This window comes from Capsella rubella, unplaced genomic scaffold (genome assembly GCF_000375325.1).
Source record: "Capsella rubella cultivar Monte Gargano unplaced genomic scaffold, Caprub1_0 scaffold_1, whole genome shotgun sequence".
In the NCBI taxonomy this organism is placed as follows: Eukaryota; Viridiplantae; Streptophyta; class Magnoliopsida; order Brassicales; family Brassicaceae; genus Capsella; species Capsella rubella.
The window spans coordinates 1173735-1194017 of NW_006238923.1; the positions used below are offsets into that span (position 1 = coordinate 1173735).

Genomic DNA, 20283 nt, shown 5'->3' on the forward strand with positions numbered 1-20283 from the left:
AAAAGGAAATTACTGTCGAACAAGAAAAATGGAAATATACAATTTAGAGAAAATTCCTTTGTTTGACAAAAACAGAAAAAAGAGAAACTTCCTTTTCTCGAGAGTTTCCTTTTTTGGTTTTTTAACTCGTTGCCTTATAGCGCGTGAATGGGGGGACTTAACATATAATACTGTCGGTATTAGAAAACAAAAGTATAATTATTTTTACAATTTTCAGATACGTTAGTAATATATCATCACTGTTACGTCTCGTCGAGAGAATCTAGGGTTTCTCTCTATCTCCGTCCATGATTTGTAGCGCCTCCCTCTCTTCATCGTCTCTCCATTGCTTCTGGGCTCGATTCCTCTTTCCGCGCTTCCCCGTTATGTTCAATTAAACTTTATTCCTCGCGCTCATCTTACAGATCTTCTCTTTCTCTGTGAGCTTTTCGCCAGTTTAACCTAACTTATAAAGCTTTGATTTTTTCCTCCGATTCGATTTCGCCGAGATCTATTTATTGGTGCGGGTTCTTCAACGGAAGCTACTGGGCTCATTGAAATGGAATCGAAGAACGTAAAGCCTGCTAATTTAATCGAGGATGGAGACATTGATGGAGGTTCCGAGACTGATTCTACCGTTAGTAGCGTTATAAGTTTTGAAGATGAGTCGGTGGTTGATGTTTCCGGTCAAAATCTGGAGTTTTCTCTTCTGGATAATGTGGATGATTCGGCGAAAGGTCTCTACTTCTTCAGGAATGTGTTCAATTTGATTCCCAAATCGATTGGAGGGCTTGGCAGGTTGAGGACGCTCAAGTTTTTCAGTAACCAGATCGATTTGTTTCCGCCGGAGTTCGAGAATTTGGTGAATTTGGAGTACCTTCAGGTGAAGATTTCCTCACCAGGTTTCGGCGACGGCTTGTCGTGGGATAAGCTTGAGGGTTTGAAAGAGCTCGAGCTTACGAAAGTCCCTAAGCGATCTTCGGCTTTGACCTTTCTGACCGAGATTTCCGGGCTCAAGTGCTTGACAAGGCTCTCTGTTTGTCACTTCTCGATTAGGTGAAAAGCTTACTCCTTTTATCTTCTATTGCTTCAGTTCCAGCTTCTCAATGCTTCTTATACTACGTAGCATTTATAACTCAAGCAGGTGGTGGCTTTTGACACTTTCGGTTGTGGATCCGTGTAGGATTTCCAGGAAACGTAAGTTAGGAAGTGATTGATTGTGATACGTTTCGTGGCTGCTTAATGCAGTGTTTTTAGCATTCTTAATGTGATTACTTTTCTTTCTTGCTTTTGATGTTCAATTAGATTTCTAGATTGTTATGACGAAAATATGTGAAATTGGTTACACTTTGGAATTGGGTAGGATATTCACTACATTGGACTGGTTTTAACTCTGTCTCCCACTTGTTGTAGATATCTTCCCGCGGAGATTGGATGTCTCAAGAGCCTGGAGTATCTGGATCTCTCCTTTAACAAAATCAAGAGTTTGCCTAACGAGATAGGTTATCTGAGTTCATTAATGTTCTTGACGGTTGCTCACAACAGGCTTATGGAGCTACCACCGGTTTTAGCTTTACTACAAAACTTAGAAAGCCTGGACGTATCAAACAACCGATTGACATCACTAGATTCTCTCGATTTAAGCTTGATGCCTAGGCTTCAAATTTTAAATTTACAGGTAATTATCTCTCCGATTTCTCACAACAACTGTTAAAATATTTGGATATATACTCTCCCTGTGACAAAAAAAAATGTGACATTTCTATAGGAGTTCACAGATTTTTAATCTGACAAAGCTTCTTGGATTTTCTGTTGTTTGAAGTGCAATAAGCTCCCAAGTTATTGCTGTATTCCCACGTGGATTCAGTGTAATTTGGAAGGAAACTATGAAGCAATGGGGGTTGATACTTGTAGCAGCTCCATGGTTGAAATGGATGTATATGAAGCCCCATACGAGAACAATGTTATAAGTGTTCCTCATAAAGGTTGGAGTTTAATGTTTCTTTCCTGTGTATGAATATATATCTGAGAGTATGATACTCTTTTATTTTTAACGTTTGATTTTTCTTACTGAATGGTGCATTCTCTGTTTCCACGTGGGTGCAGGCTCCCACCGTAACCAATTAAATATATCAACTGGGGTCTCTTCCATCAGTAGATGCTTTTCGGCTCGAAAATCAAGTAAGAGGTGGAAACGGAGACAGCATTACTTCCAGCAAAGGGCAAGGCAAGAGCGTTTGAACAACAGCAGGAAATGGAAAGGTGAAGTCCCTCCCGAAGGATTAAGTCTGAAGATGGAAGTCGAAGAAATTGGGAAACAGGGCATGAATGTTCCACAGAACACTGACAAAAGTTTAGTTGATAGCATCTGCGTGGATGACAATGATAAACTGTCAGAAGAGGCTTCTGTCATTACTTCTGATGAGGAAAAGAGCCGTCTTAAAGCTAATTTTGTTTCTAAAAGTTCCCGATGTGTGGAATCCCATACGAGTGAAAGGGAGAACAATAAAAGTTGTGAGATCAAGGCATCTTCGACCTCTTCAGCAGATGCACCTAGTACTGCAGACTATAATTCTTCTTCAGATAGGAAGAAACCAAATCTCAAGTCGAAGCGATGTAATGAGAAGTATCTAGATAACCCAAAAGGCTCTAAATGCCATAGACCATCTACTGAGATTTCTAATTTATCGCACAAATACAGCAAAAGCTCATTTTGCAGCACAGAAGATTCTCTTCCTGACGGCTTTTTTGATGCTGGACGTGATAGGCCCTTTATGCCTCTTAGTAGATACGAGGAAATTTTGCCTCTTGATTCACGTGAAGTTATACTCTTGGACAGGTAATTACTATCACTTTTAGTTATATGGACTAGAACTATTATTTATATCTATCCATGAGCTAAAGCTGACTCTGCCCTTTTTCGTATGTTTAAAGGGCAAAGGATGAAGTGTTGGATGCAATCACTCTCTCTGCTCGAGCCTTGGTTGCTAGATTGAAGAAATCGAACTGTTTAACTGCAGATGTGGATCAAGTTTCCATCGAGAACTTGCAAGTTGCATCATTTCTTGCCCTTTTTGTATCGGATCACTTTGGGGGAAGTGACAGAACTGCTATTGTTGAAAGAACCCGAAAGGCTGTATCTGGTACAAACTACCAGAAACCCTTTATTTGCACCTGCTTGACCGGTAACCAACATGAGTTGGCTGCTCTCAACAAACATGTCTCTACAATGGCTGAAGATGTCATTTTGTCTGATGTGTGTGAAAAATCCTTGCGGTCGATTAAGTCCAAGCGGAAATCTATAGTAGTTCCTCTAGGGAAACTGCAATTTGGCATCTGTAGACACAGGGCCTTGCTCATGAAGGTACTCAAATTTTTCTAATGCTTTTGGATATCTGAACCCTTTGGTTTTTGTTTAGTCAATTGCTAATATCTGTTTCTTGTATTTTGTTTCTAGTACCTTTGTGATCGCATGGAGCCTCCTGTACCTTGTGAGCTTGTTAGAGGTTATTTAGATTTCATGCCACATGCATGGAACATTGTTCCTGTAAAGCAAGGTTCCTCATTGGTTCGTATGGTAGTTGATGCTTGCCGTCCTCATGATATCAGGAAAGATACAGATCACGAATATTTCTGCAGGTATAAGATTTTGCAACTTTCTCTTGTTATTAATTTATATTGTCTACTATAATATTAGTTACTGTCTACTAGATTCTGTAATCTTGACTCATTCCCTTTTGATGCCTAATGTAGTGTGATCTTTTCTTTTTGCTGTCAATTATGTGCAAGTGTCATGTTAGAGATTAGGCTACATGATTGTGCAGTTGTATACAAACAAACAAATAGCCCACTGTGTTTAATTCTTCTTATAGTTGTAAACGTTACCTTTATATGGTCAATCTCTTAAAAAATTATTGTTGATTTGAAAATATAATACAGTTTTGTGTTGAGTGACCCATCTCTTTGGTGAATATTCTGATTGCCACAGGTACATTCCCCTAAATCGGCTAAACGAATCCATTCGCACAAAGGAAAATTTGGAACCAGGATGTTCTGTTTCTTCTCTATCAACGGGCAAAGGAGTAGAAAGAGCTAATAGTAGTCTTATCCGATGCAAGCTTGGCTCCACTGATGCAGCTGTGAAGGTTTTGTTTTTACCTTTTGTAGTCTCTGTCTGTTTCATAATTGAGTAAATTTACTGAATAGATTAGTTTCTTATTTTCTCAGATGCGTACATTAGAGGTTTCTGGAGCTTCCTTAGATGACATTAGGACATTTGAGTATACTTGCCTAGGAGAAGTGCGGATTTTAGGAGCTTTGAAACATGACTGCATTGTGGAGTTATATGGACATGAGATATCTTCCCAGTGGATAACCTCAGAAAATGGAATTGAACATCAACGCATATTGCAATCTTCTATTCTGATGGAACACATAAAAGGCGGATCTCTGAAGGTAAAATTCTTTTTTCTCAGTTTATGTTGGATGTCTTTATAACCTCAATTAAAAACTTCTAAATGGTTTTATTGCACTCAGGGTCACATTGAGAAGCTCTCAGAAGCTGGTAAGCACCATGTTCCGATGGATCTAGCTTTGTCTATTGCAAGAGATATCTCAGGGGCTTTAATGGAGCTGCACTCGAAGGATATAATTCACCGCGACATAAAAAGCGAAAACGTTTTGATCGATCTGGACAATCAAACTGCAAACGGAGAACCCATTGTGAAGCTTTGTGATTTTGATAGAGCTGTTCCACTTAGGTCTCACTTGCACGGATGCTGTATTGCCCATGTGGGAATACCTCCCCCTAATATTTGTGTTGGTACGCCACGATGGATGTCACCTGAAGTCTTCAGAGCAATGCACGAACAAAACTTTTACGGACTTGTACGTTCTCTAAACACTGATTCTCTTGTTCACCAAAGCTTATCTTTACTTGTCTTTTTGGTTATGAGTTTGCTTCTGTTTTCGCAGGAAGTAGATATCTGGTCATTTGGTTGCTTAATCTTTGAGTTGTTGACACTACAAAATCCATATTTTGATTTATCTGAACATCAGATTCATGAATCACTACAGGTTTGTCTCACTTTCACTGACATGATCAAGATCTTGTTAATATTGTGATTTTAATTTGTTTGTTGTAATCTTACTCTTAACCAGAAGGGCAAAAGACCAAAGCTTCCAGAGAAACTAGAGACATTGAGCTCTGAAACAGAGGAAGACGAATCAACAAACAAACTCTGTGAGGAGTTTGACTTAACCGAATCTGACTTAGATACAATGAGATTTCTTATCGACGTGTTTCACCAGTGCACTGAAGGGTCTCCTTTAGATCGTCTAAACGCAGGAGAGCTCCATGAAATGATTCTTTCTTGGACAAAAAGAAAGAGTAAAACTCCTAAAGGTACTTCCACTTCTTCACAAAGCTCAAGCCTTTAGAAGGCTTTGAAGCTTAAAAAGAGAGAGAAGATAGAAATTTTTTGGTCTCAGTCTCATAAGATTAGATTCATGGCCAACAATTTGGGTCCAAAGCTTCATAAGCTTAAGGGAACCATAGATCTATAGGTGGTAATTCTTTCTTGTAACCTTGTTTGTTTCTTCATTTTGTAACCTCTCACTGTTCTTATAGTGTATCATTCGATTTGTAGACATCATTGTATCATTATTCTTCAAAGTTTTTTTATCTATTTAAACAGAGGCATGTGAACACCGTATAATCATATATATATTTAAGGATCTATTCTTGATTGCGGGCTTTTTGTAAGATGAGGTTACGACAATGTGTCTTCTACTACAGTTAAGTTTTTTCTTGGCAAGTATTCTCTATAGACATGACTTTTTTTTTATAATTACACAATACGACATTAAAAACGAATGAACAAACTCTTTTATAGAATCCGTTATCTTTGTACAATACATCTTTTGACGTGATATATGGATTGAAGATATTTGACTTTTGAGATATATGTGATGGGGATCATATTATACATGAAAACAAAACAAAAAGCAACTATCGAGGTTCCGACGAAGACGTCACCGGTGATATCCTTGGAACCGGCACGGGGAATTCATGAATCTCATCGATCCATGGATTAGTCTTCTCCTTGGACGGATTAATAGTTCTCAAAGCTCTCCAAACCGCACTATTACACTTAAACCCCGATCCAAAAGCAATCTGCCAAGTCCTATCTCCTCTCTTGATCCTCCCTTTAGCCTCACTATAAGCAAGCTCATACCAAAGCGAGCTACTCGAAGTATTACCAAAGCGGTTCAAAGTCATCCTCGAAGGTTCCATATGCCACTCAGAAAGATCTAAGTTCTTCTCAATCTCATCGAGCACTGCTCTGCCTCCTGCGTGGATGCAGAAGTGCTCGAAGGCTAGCTTGAAATCAGGAATATAAGGTTTGATTTTCTTGACATTAAAGACTTTCCGGGCGACCAGTGTTGCGAAAAAGAGAAGTTGTTCGGACATTGGTAGGACTAGTGGTCCGAGTGTCGTTATGTTCGTTTTAAGAGCTTCTCCGGCGATAGCCATTAGGTTTTTGGAAAGTGAGACACCGATTTGTTTGTTGTCGTCGTTGTCTTCACGTTGGTAAACGCAGTTGAAGGCGTTGTCATCAGCTCCTTTGTGTGTTCGGACAGTGTGGATGAGTTGATATTTGGAGCGGCGGCGGTCCGAGGAGCGATTAGAAAGGAGCACGGCGGCGCCGCCCATTCGGAAGATGCAGTTTGAGAGAAGCATCGATCGGTCGTTGCCTAAGTACCAGTTTAGGGTTATATTTTCTGTGCTCACTACTAGTGCATATGAGTTTGGTTGAACCTGCATGCATATTACAATTGAATAATTAATTAGTGCCTAAACGCAAGTAAATATAAATGTATGTGCATATATACAAGTAAAAAAAATATCAAGTCATTACATATGTATGTGTATGTGAATGTGTGTACGTATATATGTCAACATTTTTGGATTTCTGATCTGGTTTGTATTGTTTTTGTTTTTATGTATTTAAAGAAAAATTGTTTACAGTTTTGCTTTTTTTTATTGTTATGAATAAACTAATTTACTTGGAAAATGAAATATAACGAAACTTGCAGAACACTTGCATGGCACCATATGTGAGACCTTACGTGTATTGATTATTTATGAAACTTATACTCCTAGAATTGGTGGTATTTGTTCAACAAACCTTTCCTCGATTAAACATAATTTAAGCAAGCAGCCAAGCATGACACGTCACCTATTAATTTGGTATAAATATTAATAGGCACTTATGAGAATTTTTTATCTTAATTAATGTTGACAACAGACTAGTTAAATAATATAAGTTTAAATTGATCTTACATATCATTGTTGTCATGATTCTTTTCTTCTAACTGTATAACGGGAAAATGAATGATTGAAGATTTTTATTTTATTGTTCCCTTAAGAAAGGATTAGCTAATGTATATCACTTTGATTTAGTCTTATTACTTTTATAATTTATACTGCAAGAAAAAAAAAATATTACTATTAATCTATTATCAGTCACATTTGTACAAAACTTTTGGCGGATGTCAAACGTTTCTCGAGCTTTATCTACCCTAACAAAACAAAAAAACTATGGTGATTCTACATATATATTTCCGACAGGATCTTACCAAGACATGCACTTTGGATTGACCGTAACATGCATATGTGTACTCTAGTGTTTGTAAGTAGTAAGTACTGTATACTAAATCAAAATGTATATTAGCAATGAAGACAATCTATAATTGTTCAATTTTCACAACTACCACCAACCTACAAAATAAGCCTAGCACAAACTTCATTAAAGGTACACGTACGTGCTCATAAAAGACGCTAGAGCTTTTATACCATCTCTTCATATAAGATCAGTAGCCAAAAATATGATATAGATAATGACATGCCGTGAAGAAAACTAGAAAAGTCCCACCCTCCCTACCCAAATAAAATTAAATGTTTTCCTTGTCACGAAATTCGTATTTGTTATCGGATGGTTCAATTGAATCTTAGTATAAAAAAAACAAAAAAAGAGTTGTAAATTTGTAATGAAATGACTTAATGAATTACCTGAAGAAGCTGTTTAGCGAGGTCAATGGAGATAAGACCGGCACTACAACCCATTCCACCAAGATTATAGCTCAGAATGTTTCCTCTAAGCTTATATTTATTCACGATCATAGCCGATAAAGAAGGCGTGGGATTAAACAAGCTACAATTCACCACAAGTATTCCAATATCCTTAGGCTTCACACCGGTTTTTTCAAGCACTGCGTCTATAGCTCCAAACATAACCGTCTCGGCTTCTTTCCTCGCCTCGGACATACATGGATTCGGCGGGACACGCAAAAGAGCCTCCGGGAAGTAAGTCTTTTGACCAAGACCAGAACGTTCGAGAATCTTTTGTTGGAAAGCGAGGTTGTCTTCCGTGAAGATACCGACACGTTGAGACCGGTCCATGAACGTTTCTCGTGTGCATATTAGAGAAGAGTCGGGTTTGTAACAAGCAAAATCGAGGAGGAAAATTTTGCGAGGACGGGTTGTGAAGTAGAGGGTGGTAAGAAAGATAAGAAGAGCAGCAAAGAGAGTAGAAGATAGGAAGTGGGAACTGAGGAGGTGGTTGAATAAGAGAGTGAGATCGGAGAGACTGAAGGAAGAGGTTGCGGCGAGGAGGACGGGGAGGAGGATGATGTAGACAGCGTTAGAGATTAGGTAATGGTAACCGAGTTTGACGTATTTGAGGCGTACCGATAAGAGGAAGTTTGGGAGATTATTGCTTGTTACATGAATGGTATTGTTCATGTGATTCTCATTCATGGTTGGTCTTCTTGGTTTTTAAATGTGATTAAGAGTAACAACAACACCAACAAAATTAAGAAAAAAAAGAGAGGATTTAGTGTATAAACGTAGAGATAGAGGAGATAACTTATGGCCTAAAAAAAGTTGGAGTATAATTGGGAATTTATAAGCAAAGGTCTTTTAGAAAGAGAAGGAGGCAAAATTAATAAATGTACGTGTTTATGGGTGCGTATACTCCTTAATGGTTATTGTTGTGGCGGTGAGCTAACTCTATTCATTAGTTCCGTTTTGACCGATCATGTTCTTTTTTTTTTTTAATATATATACGAAATAATTCAATCATTCTACTATTTTACGGATAGGTTATGTATTTCCCTCTTGATCCATTGCTTCGATTAGTTTATATTATTGACGAGAATTTTATTTTATTTTATTATTCTCCCAACTGTTAAGGAACTATATATATATGAGAAATAAATTTCGTGGAGTACTAGCTAGTACGTGTTATTTAATTAATATCCATTCATTTACAAGGAGTGGATGTGCATGCATTCATTAATATTGAGTATAAGAAAACAATAAGTTGAGATGCATATTATACAGTATATATATATTGACGTGTCTAGCTAAAATGATTTTAATGAAAACTATACATAAAAAGAAGAAAATGGAACTATATAGTATAAAAAACATTTTCTTATATAGGAAGGGATAATTCGTAGTAGGAGGAAAAGGATACAACAAACTCTAACCAAAACCTAACTCCAATCAATTTGTTTATTCGCCTTATGAATTCGTCAAACACCCTTGAAATTGACTCTTTTATTTTCTATTTTGCCACTAATTCCTTCTATTTTGGGAACAATTAATCTTTTTAAAACATGTAAGATTCTCCTTTGTATTTGTAAATTGTAGGGTCTTTTTCATAACATGCATGCATGCATACACAGATTCATTGAAATGTCAATAACATCAGAAAGTTAATTAAGTATTTAGAGAGGTGATTCATAAAAGACGTGAAAGATAAAATATAAAGGAATAAAAACTATGAATCAATCCTTTCAAGTGAAAATGCATTGAGTTCAATCAGTTTGTATGTCACTAATCGCTTTCGTTATCAACACCGAGATCACCATTATTGTGTCTTAAATCATTCTTATCATCAATCTGATTATGATTTTTTTTTTGTTGATTATATATGATCTTAAGTATGAAGTTATACTGATTTATTATTCGTTACGATTTCTTACAAATTTATATCAAAACAGTTCAACGTGATAAGTTTGTCATAATTGTGTCCACACGTTCTTTTTTTCTTTTTTTGCTGTCGTCGTAATTGCCCACACACTTTATAAAATTATAGTTGTTTTGCGTGCTTCATGAGATTTGGCATATATATTACTAATGTATGATGATATATTATAAGATATAGTTGTGAATGGCGTGACGAAGAAAGATTGAAAGATAAGTCACCCAAAACTATAAATGGCGAAGAACTTCTAACCTAACAGAGCTATTCTCCCAAGAAACGATTCGTGGAAGAACCATTATTTTTATAATGTCCACCCTAGCTATTAATTTATATATTCGATCATTATATATTGCCTTATTAAATCTATTGTAAATTCTTTTAGCGTATATTAGTATATTGTAGCTACCATATACAAGAAAGCTTTAGCATCAATGAAAGCGCAGCACTTAATTATGTACGTATAACTTAAGCTTCTCAACACCCAACTACTTAGTCCTTAGCAACATTTACAAGTTTGGCAGACATCTTAATATAGTTAGCAGTTAGGGATCAATTTATCAATGATTCGTATTGATGACACACTCAATGTTTGAACATACTACAGTTTTGTTGGTGCAATTGTAATAACAAAACACTGATTTTTTTCAGTATAGTAAAGTTATTAATTGGGGAAAGAAAAAAAAACAAACCTCAAACCCTGCGCTCGGTTTGAGAAAATTTGTGAAACGTACCGGTTTGTCAATTTCTATAAAACGCGTCGTTTTTGCAGTTTTATGAAACGCACCGTTTTGTGGTACTTCACTCCCAGTTGAAACTTGAGACCGTATGTATTGCTGTAGTTAATGGTGGTGGTGGTGACTTTGCTGCTTGCTAGTTTTCTAAGGTTTGGTAATCACTTCGGCGATGGTGCACGGCGGATATGCCAAGCGGAGGGTTGCGGAGCGTAATACGACGACGGCAGGAAATAGTCGGAGGTCAAAGGGATTACGTGTTGAGAAGAAACCCAAGAATTCGTCTCTCAAAAATCAAATTCGTTCCATCGGCCGTATGATTCGTAAAGTAATGACCACTCTTCTTCTCTTCCGGCGAAATTAGGTTTTATGGTTGCCTTCTCCGACCCTTTTTTGTTTAGGGAACTTGTTTCTAATTTTAGATGATTATATATATATATATGATTTGATTTGGAGAGGCAATTATATGTTTCCAGTTATTAAGTTTTGAACGAGGCAGAGATGAACCTTTGATGTGTTCAATACAATTTGCCTCTAGGATCTTCCTCCTGAAGTAAGAGAGTCTCTAAATAAAAAGTTGGATGATCTGAAGAAGCAGCATGATGTACATAGCCGTCTTGCTGTTGAACGCAATATCTTCCTAAGAAACAGAAAGATCAGATTCTTTGGTGAGATGATGTTATCTTTGAGTTGATGAATTGGATTGTTTGAGTTGTTTTACCCCTGATTGATTTTTCACTTGATCTGAAAAGATATATAATTACATCTTTCTTTTGAGTAGAGCGGAGGAAGATTGAAAGGAGCGTAAGACGTCTTGAGAAGCTACAACGGAATGTTCATGTGCAAGATGCAGATATTGGTGGGCAACTCAATAAACTCAAAGAAGATCTTGAATATGTTAGGGTAAGCATCTTGTCCTCTGCTAAATTTACTAGTTATCCAGTAGAATGAGTCAGTTTAACTGCTACTAACATCTTGCTCTGTGCAATGCAGTTCTTCCCCAAGAATGAGAAGTATGTACCGCTCTTTAGTGGAGGTGATGATTTACAAGTATCTGATCGGAGAAGTAAATTGCGGAAGCAAATCAAAGCCAATATAATTGTTGCTGCTGCCACTGGGAAAGAGTTGGAAGGTATTGATGATATTTGCCAATGTTTATATAGTGCCCTTCTCCCTTAGTTTTTTGTTTAAAACTGGGGCAGTATGCTTTTTTTCTTCGTTGCATGCATTCCGACCTTCTCTTTGCTTTTGAAATTGTGTTGATTACGTCTTTGATCATTTGATTTTTCTTTTTCCCCGTGGAGAAACAGAGACAGGGAGCGAAGATGATGCACTTTTGGACCTCAGTGATGATGACTTCTTTGTCAACGGAAGCTCAAGTGACGAAGCAGATGCGGACGATGAGTGGACTGATAAAAGCACAAAGTAGGCCTTGTAAAATTGTGCAATAGTTTCTCTACACCTCAATACTTCTAAGTGTAGTTTCTAAACATTAGTGTATAACATGGGAGATGAAGAAAGTCAACGCAACTAGTGGTGTATTCACCTCTGAATTCCATTATGCTATTATTCTTGCGCAATATGTTGATTCTTCACTTTCTTTCTATAGGCTTAAAGTGTACCAGTGAAGATTATTTCTGACTGTTGTCAGCCTTTTTTCTTTCCCAGGGAGCCGGTTTCTGATGCTTTTGGCAGAGCAACATCAAGCATGTCCAGTGATGAAAGAAATCAGGTACGATGCGAAAGTACTCACAGTCTTGTTGTTTGCATGATAATGGGGACTTTAATACGCATAAAAGTCAGAAACGTTGCATGGTCAATTCCAGGGTGATCAAAGTATATGAAACTGAAGTGTTAATGTTGCTAAAGTTAGTATTTGGTAAGTGATTCCTTTTGTTTTATTGTAGAAGCCGTACACTACTAGGGTTGTAATGCCACCACAACTTTCAAGATTTGCATCAACATCTTGTATGTATTCATCTGTGATGAGGAATGAGATTCCTTCCTCCAGCAACACCTCACATAGAAGAAGCCAGAATTTACATGCTGCCACAAGTTTGCATACAAGTGAGAGTAGCAACTTGAGTTCTAACTCTGATGCTCACAAATCTAAGAGGAAGAGAAGACCTAAGAAAAAGAAGCAACATGTGAGTTTCTCTCTACTCTTCCGGTAACTCTGTTTCTTCTTTGTGGAAAATCTGATTGGTACTTGAATCAATCTTCCAAACGATAAAATTCAAAGAATATGTGTTAGACTTGGGAAGCTGATTATTTATTTATTTATTTATTATATCTGCTATTGCAGGCGTGAACGGGTTCTCTGCAGTTCATCCATTCGAAGAGCTTCACTCATGATTAGGACCCGCCTTGTCTTACACTCTCTGAAATGCGTATCTTAAATCGGTATATATATATAAATATATAAATATTTCTTTGTGGTCATGAAGGCAGAGAGATAGGTTCTACTGTTTTTGGCTCATGATATGAACCCTAAACCTTGGCCTAAACGCTTACCCCTTTGAGATAAGCACTTTTTTTAATACTGTTCTGTCTACAGGGTGGCTTTGATCGAATAGAACCAATTAATGGGACTGATCCAATCCAACAAGAGTCTGATCTCAGATTTAGAATCAAAGCAAAAAACTGGAATTACTTGAAAATCTTCATTAATCAATGAGAACACAAAACAGACTGCTACAATCAGTAGAAGAAATCGGAACAATCTGCGTAACACATTTTTTAATGTCATACACATAATCTGCTTAAGACCATTAAGCATGTCTACATTTACTTTACCGATGAGGTAAAACAAGGCAATGACTTGGATTCAATCCGATGAACATAGATCTTGCCCACGAACCCGACAACCCGAGCACAAAGAGAGACTTCTCTTGACCAAGAGAAACTCTGTTTTCTTCAGGTTCTTGTGTCCCCTGTTAGGTTTCTTGAAGCTTTTGTCTCATACACCACAGCCTAAACCTCTGGCTTCTGATCCTTTCATGATCCTTAGTCTCTTGCAAGTACACACAAACATCCTGCAACAACAAACAAACAAATAAATCTGTAAGAACACTTAACAAATAATCGTTTCTGTTTTTTTCTTTTTGTGAAATTGTTTCTTGACAGATCTATGCAAGACTTACTCCCATGGAACATCTCCAATGAGCATCCAGTCGCCATCTTTGTCTTCGTAAGTGGGCACAAAGTCTGAACCTTTATATCCTTCTCTCTCGAAATACTCTCCCACAGAGAATTTGAACATCACTTCTAAAGCTTTGAGCAATTCTGAGTATCCTTTGTAGCAACTCGGATCTATTTTCCTCAAGTAGGGTGCACCATCCATACTTACTTTCACATAGCTTCCTTGAACCTCGTGATCAGATTCACTCTTCTTTGTCTGAATGTTGTTCTTCCTGTATGATCTAACTGGTGGCCATCCAACAATCTGAGCCCTGCAAAAGGAAGCACTCTGTCAATAATAAACTCTCAAGTTTTTGACCAAATCAGATCCAGAGATGTGTTTGTGTGGTGAAAACATACTTTCGAGGAGGAGATGTTTCGGTCTTCCTCGTTGATGATTCAATCTCATTCTCGAGAGCACTTGGTAATGCTCTCTTGTTGCTAATGTTATTATAACAGCAAGAAACTACCTCTTTTTCTTCACACACATTGTCTGTTCCTGGTAATCCAAGCCTCAGCTCCGTTTCCTTGAGGTTAACAAACTCATCCATTTTAACTCTCTTCTGATTCCTTAAGAGTTGCAGAAAGTTTTTGGTTATATTGCTTCAAGGAGAGGAAAGAAGGAGAGAGAGATAGAGAAGTTGATAATGATGAAGATGAAGATGAGGCTTCGTGGAAGCTGAGTGTTTTGTTTTATAGAAGTTAAAAAGATAGATTGATAGAGAAGGAACTGTTTTTTCTTTAGAATTAAGGACAAAGGAAGAAAAAAGCTAAGCTTGTCGGTAGCAGTAACAGCAACTTTGAGGCAAAAGTGTGTCCCATCCTCTTGGGGGACAATTAATTGGACACATTTTCTCCCATCTGTCCATATTTTAGCCTAAAACAAAACAAAAAATTCTTTACATTATATTAGAGAGACGACGGTCCATATCAAATCTTTCATCCCCACCACATGTGGTATGCCATATGCATATGTCCCCTATCTCTCTTTTGATTCTTTCAGATGACCAATTACTACACTTATTACTTCAGAGAGATATTTACTTATAATTTTTCTCAATAACTCTATATGCATTTCTATCTAGCTTGTGTTCAGTAAACTACTGGATCATGGGTAGTGTGAGTTTCATTGACTTTTTTTTAAAAAAAAATATCAGCTTCAGAAACAGAGATACTTTGGGTGCTGAAGAGCCAAAAGCAGAGCCAAGGTGACAAAAATCTCTCATGCATCGTGTTCTTTACCGGGTATTGTTAAAGCCCACAACTTTTGTCTATTAACGATATATCATGATCACCACACACGTATATATATGAATCTGAAAGAGCATTACGACAAGACATCTTCCTAAGGTTCTACTAGCGCAAGGCTTAGTACACTGTCAGTAACATCATAATGGGGTCTTGTAGTTTTTGGTTTTTGGAAACTGAGATCTTCAACAGATTCTCTCTCTGTCTTTGTTTACGTCTGTTTACAGCGTGTCATTGGTTGTATTCTACTTTTATGGAGGTCCTTTCGTAAGTGTTACGTCTTTACTAGCTACCTAATCGATTTGATCAACTAGATCTGAGTTTGGTTCGATTTGTTGCTTTTTCTTTGCCGAGGGTTTGCATGCATAGTCGTAACAACATATCTTAGTATGACTTCAAAATACTGAGGAAAACACTTTTGAAACAAATACAAAAGAAAAGATCAAAATACAAAAGAAATTTATGAAAACTAGTTAGTGGTGACTGCAAGATGCAATCTAATATACATACACATTAGCACATATATATGAAATGATACATCACGCATTGATTTTGGTAAAAGTGAGAAACATTCTCTTTTAGGTTCACTCATTAAGAAGAGAATACAGATTCGTGTTCTTGACACGAACAGCTCATCAATCACAACTGAATTAATTACTTTTAAAAAATGTTTACGAATAGGTTTATTTTTTTGCATTAACTTTTTACTGGCCATATGAATTAAACGACGAAGAATTTTACGAATAATACACTATCACACATTAAAAAAGAATTCTAAAATGCATCTGAAATTAAAACCCGTTACTGAAAAGTGAAACAAATTAAAGACTATGCGTAATATGTTTCCATATATATCAGCCATAAGAAGATTAAAGTCTTTTTTTAGGCATGAATATCCGCAAGCTTTTCGCTATTTAATAAGTTGTCATTTTCAACTCTTTTTGCACTCTCATTATATGCCATTAAAGTGTATATTAAAAAAAAAAATCATTTATAAAAATGAAGAATAATTAAGGAAACTAAAAATGAAAACTAGATATAATGTAAAATTAGGTTAAAAAAGATATCAAAATAATATTATGATAAAGAAGAGAAAAGTGTAATTACATAATATACGATGAAGACAGTTAACGTAAATATTTATTTTGAAATACTGTTTTTCCATTACGAAAACAGCTTCAAAAAGTAAGAAAACGCAGTAGCCAATTAGTAGACAAAAAAAGAAGAAGAAGTGAAGATAATGATAATACAATCTCAGTGAATGGTGCCGACATGGTCACTCAAATATTTTGGTTTGCCCTACTCAAAAACAGTAGAAGATCTCATTCCACCACATGGACCGTACACGTGTCAACAATCATGTAAGATTGAGCCAACAATGAAGAAGATGCCCCCTTTCACTTTCAGCCGCTAAAGCTAATCAGTAATATTCGATGTTTCTTCTAAAAGTTGTTTTTTTTTAAGATTGCGGTTTTAACTTCACAAAACCGAAACTAGACTTTGTGTTTTCGGTGATATAATTTTCTCAAATATATGAATAATTGTTATCAACAACACATACATATGTAAATTTGGTTTGGCCAACTTCAAACTTCAAAGTTTATCATGTACACAGAGTATTTTGTTATTGGCCTGCTAATACGACATTCAACACGTTTACTTTTGCAAAAATTGGACAATAGTAATTAAATGGGCTGGGCCTCTTCAATTTTGGTGTTTTTATTTTTCTTTGACGGCGTTCTGTGGACCACTTCAACCTCTTTTTCACAATTTTCTTAATCTTAATACTACTATTAAACTGCTTAACTACTGTGTATCATAAAAAGCCAAACTTGCACAATTTTCTTATCCACATAATGTATAAATGTATTTTTATTTTGCTTACAAGTTGGGTTCGTAAACTAACCTCGATCGGGTTTCCTCATTAATTTGTGGGATCTGTTTTCTTATTTTTATTTACTTTAAAGCTTTTTCTAGTTTCAATCTTTAACACTCTCGATATATTTTAGTATATCACAAATTGCGAAAAAAACTTTTTTAAAAAAACAAGCTTTGGTCTTTCCTTTATTTAGAAAGAGTAAAATGGGATCATACGTACATATATATCAATCTACAAAATACTTCTTATCAATTTTAATTTTAGACCTTTGTTCAGTAAATAGAAACTGACGTTGATGGAAAAATTAGTATCTGACCCTCTCTCTGTTTATACTTTATAGTATGATACTACTATCTCTTAGACTTCAGACTTTTATTTCGATTTGATTACAGAATATTAATAAAACAAGCTAATAGTCTTGATATATATAGAGCATTTTATAATATTTAGGTCAACTGCTTTTATAGCGTTTCTGTTAATTATTGCATAAAGATGTATGTGATAGTATACTTCAAAGATTGATTATTCGGTAAAATATGTTACGAGTTAAAACACATTTTTCCTGATAAAAAATATATTTTGAAATGATTAATTTGGACAAAGAGAATATCTTTACCGGTCAAATGTAATCAATAAAGCGATCCCCCAGATCTCTTCTTATTATATGCTAATATCTCTTTACACTATTTACCTAACTTGAGGATTCTCCAAAATCGTCTTTGATCTCACCGTTAAAGTTTTGGGGATCAACCACAATATCAGATATCTTTAGATCCCAATATATATTTGATTAACCATTTCATGATCATTACAAAATGGAGTATATATATATATATATATATATATATATATATATATATATTTGTAGTAAGAACAAATTCTAATTAATCTCCTTGAAATATTAAATATTTTTTTAGTTATGTGGACCATCACCAAAAACGCGGAGATAAGAAATATATATGAAAGAATTACAATTATATTTTATGATATATTAATACAATTGGGGGGTAAAATTAAATTAAGCAATTAATTAACTAGTTTAAGAAACATTAAGTAGGAAAGTAGACATTTCAAGCAATGGTACTGTGGTTATCCCCCACCACGAGGCTATTATGTTAAGGGTTATGCCAACATATAGAATATATATCATGAGCGTTTTATTTAGAGGCGATTTAATTATTCTTTTTACCTTTATCGAATATATCGTTCAATAAAACCATTCATTTTTAAGCGATCCTTACAATTAATATGGATTAGTTATACGTTGTAAGAACATGAGGAAATTGTGTAAATACAGTACTATGTCATTCCAGTTAAAAAAGTTTCAGACAAGAATTGCAACGATTACAATATCTTCAGTCGCTCACATCGGGCGACGTTTTTCAATATCCCAAACATACATTATTTGTACTTAGGGAAGAGATCATCTCCGATCCGAAGAAATCTCATATAGTGATAAAAGTAAATAGTATTCAATTAAAAAATGGTAGCTACATATCTATGTAAATAAATAATTATTTATAAAAAGTCGACTGAAACAAAATATTACAAAAATGTATATCGTCGGTACTCGGTCGAACATGTCAGAACGGAGGAGAAAGCAAACTCACCAGAGAAATAAATAATGCAACAAATGATAGCGGAAATGATTGCTTCGATATATATACTAAGATTTTTTTTTCAGGTCTGATATATCTTTTAATAAATATCAAAACCATTTATGTATTCGCTTAAAAAAAAAACAAATACGGCAGAAACATAAATAAAATTATAAACCGGGGAACTGCACTTACTAAATGTATATGCTTTTCTATGAGGTTCAATAATTTATTTATTTTTTTCCTTTTTTTTTTGGGGTCAAGCTAAGGAGTTGTCCTTAACATTAAGATATGTATACATCACATATTCACATACAGTTAAATGACAGATAAATAATTGCTTTTTGTTTGTAGCTAGACTGTAGAGTAATTTGTTTGAGTCTCACAAGACTTGTGGCTTTCACACAGATCACAAATATACATTTTAGTCAATGTAAACTTATTATTTGGGTTTGTCGTTCCAATTGCATGCATGCATATCATTTGGCTGCATTCCTTAAATGTGAGAAGTATATTCCAACAACTAATTTAAATGAGAAAACTCAAAAAAAACAAAAAAAAATGGAGAAAAATAAACAACTATTGATCTTTGTGTGTGGTAGAATGTTGAGAGTTGTGGCTTTGTATTGTCCATATACAAGTACACCTGGTCCTCACACGTTCTTATCTTGCAAGTTAATTATTAACACATATATACCTTTGAAAATTATGTCATTAATTTCGACATGATGTATATATAAAATGTATACCTAGACTAAGACCTATATATATAAAAGAAAAATCAAGTGAAATAACATTATCAAAATTACCCATCAAAAACTTAAGATGGTCTCTATCGTGACAATATTGGTTGCATTATATTGGTTCAGTCTCAAAAAGTTTCGCATAGAATCCATATTATATCTACGTGTGCGGGAGCATTGTTTTGTAATCATATATGAAGGTTGGACCGAAGAAATTGATATCATTCACTGGTTTACAGTTATCCATGTGAATTCCATAGTGATCATCATCATTGACCAGATAAAGTAAGATAGTACTGTATATACACACATTGGTAGAGAGACGACAAAATGATGTGATATATAAGACAAAGTGACCCAAAATTCGATTGAATAAATTTGGGGTACGTTACGTTGATTTGAAAACTCATGAGGAGAGTATTTTGGGATGGAAACAAAAGGAGAGGAAAAAAGGGGTTAAAGAGGAGGATGTAGACAAGGCAAAGGAACAGAAGTAGGGTTTAAGATGTTTTTGCCTCTCGAATTTTTATTTGATGTAACTTGTCCCTTTATCATCTCCGGCCATGTTTCTTTTTTTTTTCTTCTTCCTCTTCTCGATTGATTTCACAAACAGTGGTTTGGAATTTATGGTGATATGTTATGGTACTGTGTCCTCCTTTGGATTTTGATGCCACTCATGTCCCCACGCTGAATTTACCCTAGGGTAGGAATATGTCCTTTTCCATCGTTTGTTTTCAAATTTATTGAATGTGCCTTTGTTATATACGGTGATCAGTACGTATACTCCTACATTTGCTCTTATTAGAGTGTGCCATAGTCGACGTTTTCGCCTATTTGATTATTTATTACAACTAAAATCCGATTCTAAAA

At 35.6% G+C, this 20283-nt stretch overlaps 4 protein-coding genes across 6 annotated transcripts; 2 read left to right on the forward strand and 2 right to left on the reverse strand.

The window, feature by feature from the left end:
- The first annotated feature begins 97 nt into the window (after positions 1-97).
- On the forward strand, positions 98-5726 carry LOC17899488. 2 transcript variants are annotated; one of them, XM_023777145.1, is made up of 12 exons: positions 1006-1035; positions 1124-1176; positions 1393-1657; positions 1802-1964; positions 2086-2818; positions 2914-3343; positions 3437-3618; positions 3968-4124; positions 4207-4434; positions 4516-4866; positions 4954-5055; positions 5140-5726. In XM_023777145.1, exons 3-12 carry the CDS (start codon positions 1499-1501, stop codon positions 5416-5418), a joined length of 2784 nt encoding a protein of 927 aa, XP_023632913.1. In that variant the 5' UTR covers positions 1006-1035; positions 1124-1176; positions 1393-1498; the 3' UTR covers positions 5419-5726. The 2 variants fall into 2 exon arrangements, with proteins under 2 accessions (XP_023632912.1, XP_023632913.1); XM_023777144.1 differs by lacking the exon at positions 1124-1176 and having other exon boundaries at positions 98-1035.
- Positions 5727-5843: 117 nt separating this feature from the next.
- Positions 5844-8905, reverse strand: LOC17897688 (3-ketoacyl-CoA synthase 2). Its single transcript, XM_006307189.2, has 2 exons — positions 8054-8905; positions 5844-6799 (listed from the first exon to the last, which is right to left on the reverse strand). The coding sequence occupies exons 1-2, from the start codon at positions 8798-8800 to the stop codon at positions 5990-5992; spliced, it is 1557 nt and encodes a 518-aa protein (XP_006307251.1). The 5' UTR covers positions 8801-8905; the 3' UTR covers positions 5844-5989.
- A 1947-nt stretch (positions 8906-10852) lies between these two features.
- On the forward strand, positions 10853-13307 carry LOC17896721 (rRNA-processing protein EFG1). 2 transcript variants are annotated; one of them, XM_023776784.1, is made up of 8 exons: positions 10853-11093; positions 11304-11433; positions 11547-11668; positions 11759-11897; positions 12076-12190; positions 12434-12497; positions 12676-12912; positions 13071-13307. In XM_023776784.1, exons 1-8 carry the CDS (start codon positions 10938-10940, stop codon positions 13074-13076), a joined length of 969 nt encoding a protein of 322 aa, XP_023632552.1. In that variant the 5' UTR covers positions 10853-10937; the 3' UTR covers positions 13077-13307. The 2 variants fall into 2 exon arrangements, with proteins under 2 accessions (XP_023632552.1, XP_006304378.2); XM_006304316.2 differs by having other exon boundaries at positions 10856-11093; positions 12673-12912.
- A 102-nt stretch (positions 13308-13409) lies between these two features.
- LOC17899854 (auxin-responsive protein IAA3) lies at positions 13410-14731 on the reverse strand. The gene is made up of 3 exons (XM_006305597.2): positions 14306-14731; positions 13909-14217; positions 13410-13800 (listed from the first exon to the last, which is right to left on the reverse strand). The coding sequence occupies exons 1-3, from the start codon at positions 14494-14496 to the stop codon at positions 13725-13727; spliced, it is 576 nt and encodes a 191-aa protein (XP_006305659.1). The 5' UTR covers positions 14497-14731; the 3' UTR covers positions 13410-13724.
- Positions 14732-20283: the final 5552 nt, after the last annotated feature.

Excerpts from the sequence above, each read along its gene's own strand:
- LOC17899488 (XM_023777144.1), top strand. The coding sequence starts at position 539 with ATGGAATCGAAGAACGTAAAGCCTGCTAATTTAATCGAGGATGGAGAC. Across the intron at positions 1,658-1,801 it reads TTCAAATTTTAAATTTACAG|TGCAATAAGCTCCCAAGTTA; the intron begins GTAATTATCTCT and ends TGTTGTTTGAAG. Across the intron at positions 5,056-5,139 it reads AGATTCATGAATCACTACAG|AAGGGCAAAAGACCAAAGCT; the intron begins GTTTGTCTCACT and ends ACTCTTAACCAG.
- LOC17897688 (XM_006307189.2), bottom strand. The coding sequence starts at position 8,800 with ATGAATGAGAATCACATGAACAATACCATTCATGTAACAAGCAATAAT. Across the intron at positions 6,800-8,053 it reads TCGCTAAACAGCTTCTTCAG|GTTCAACCAAACTCATATGC; the intron begins GTAATTCATTAA and ends ATATGCATGCAG.
- LOC17896721 (XM_006304316.2), top strand. The coding sequence starts at position 10,938 with ATGGTGCACGGCGGATATGCCAAGCGGAGGGTTGCGGAGCGTAATACG. Across the intron at positions 11,094-11,303 it reads TCGGCCGTATGATTCGTAAA|GATCTTCCTCCTGAAGTAAG; the intron begins GTAATGACCACT and ends ATTTGCCTCTAG. Across the intron at positions 11,669-11,758 it reads AAGATCTTGAATATGTTAGG|TTCTTCCCCAAGAATGAGAA; the intron begins GTAAGCATCTTG and ends TGTGCAATGCAG.
- LOC17899854 (XM_006305597.2), bottom strand. The coding sequence starts at position 14,496 with ATGGATGAGTTTGTTAACCTCAAGGAAACGGAGCTGAGGCTTGGATTA. Across the intron at positions 14,218-14,305 it reads GAAACATCTCCTCCTCGAAA|GGCTCAGATTGTTGGATGGC; the intron begins GTATGTTTTCAC and ends TTCCTTTTGCAG. Across the intron at positions 13,801-13,908 it reads ATTGGAGATGTTCCATGGGA|GATGTTTGTGTGTACTTGCA; the intron begins GTAAGTCTTGCA and ends TTGTTGTTGCAG.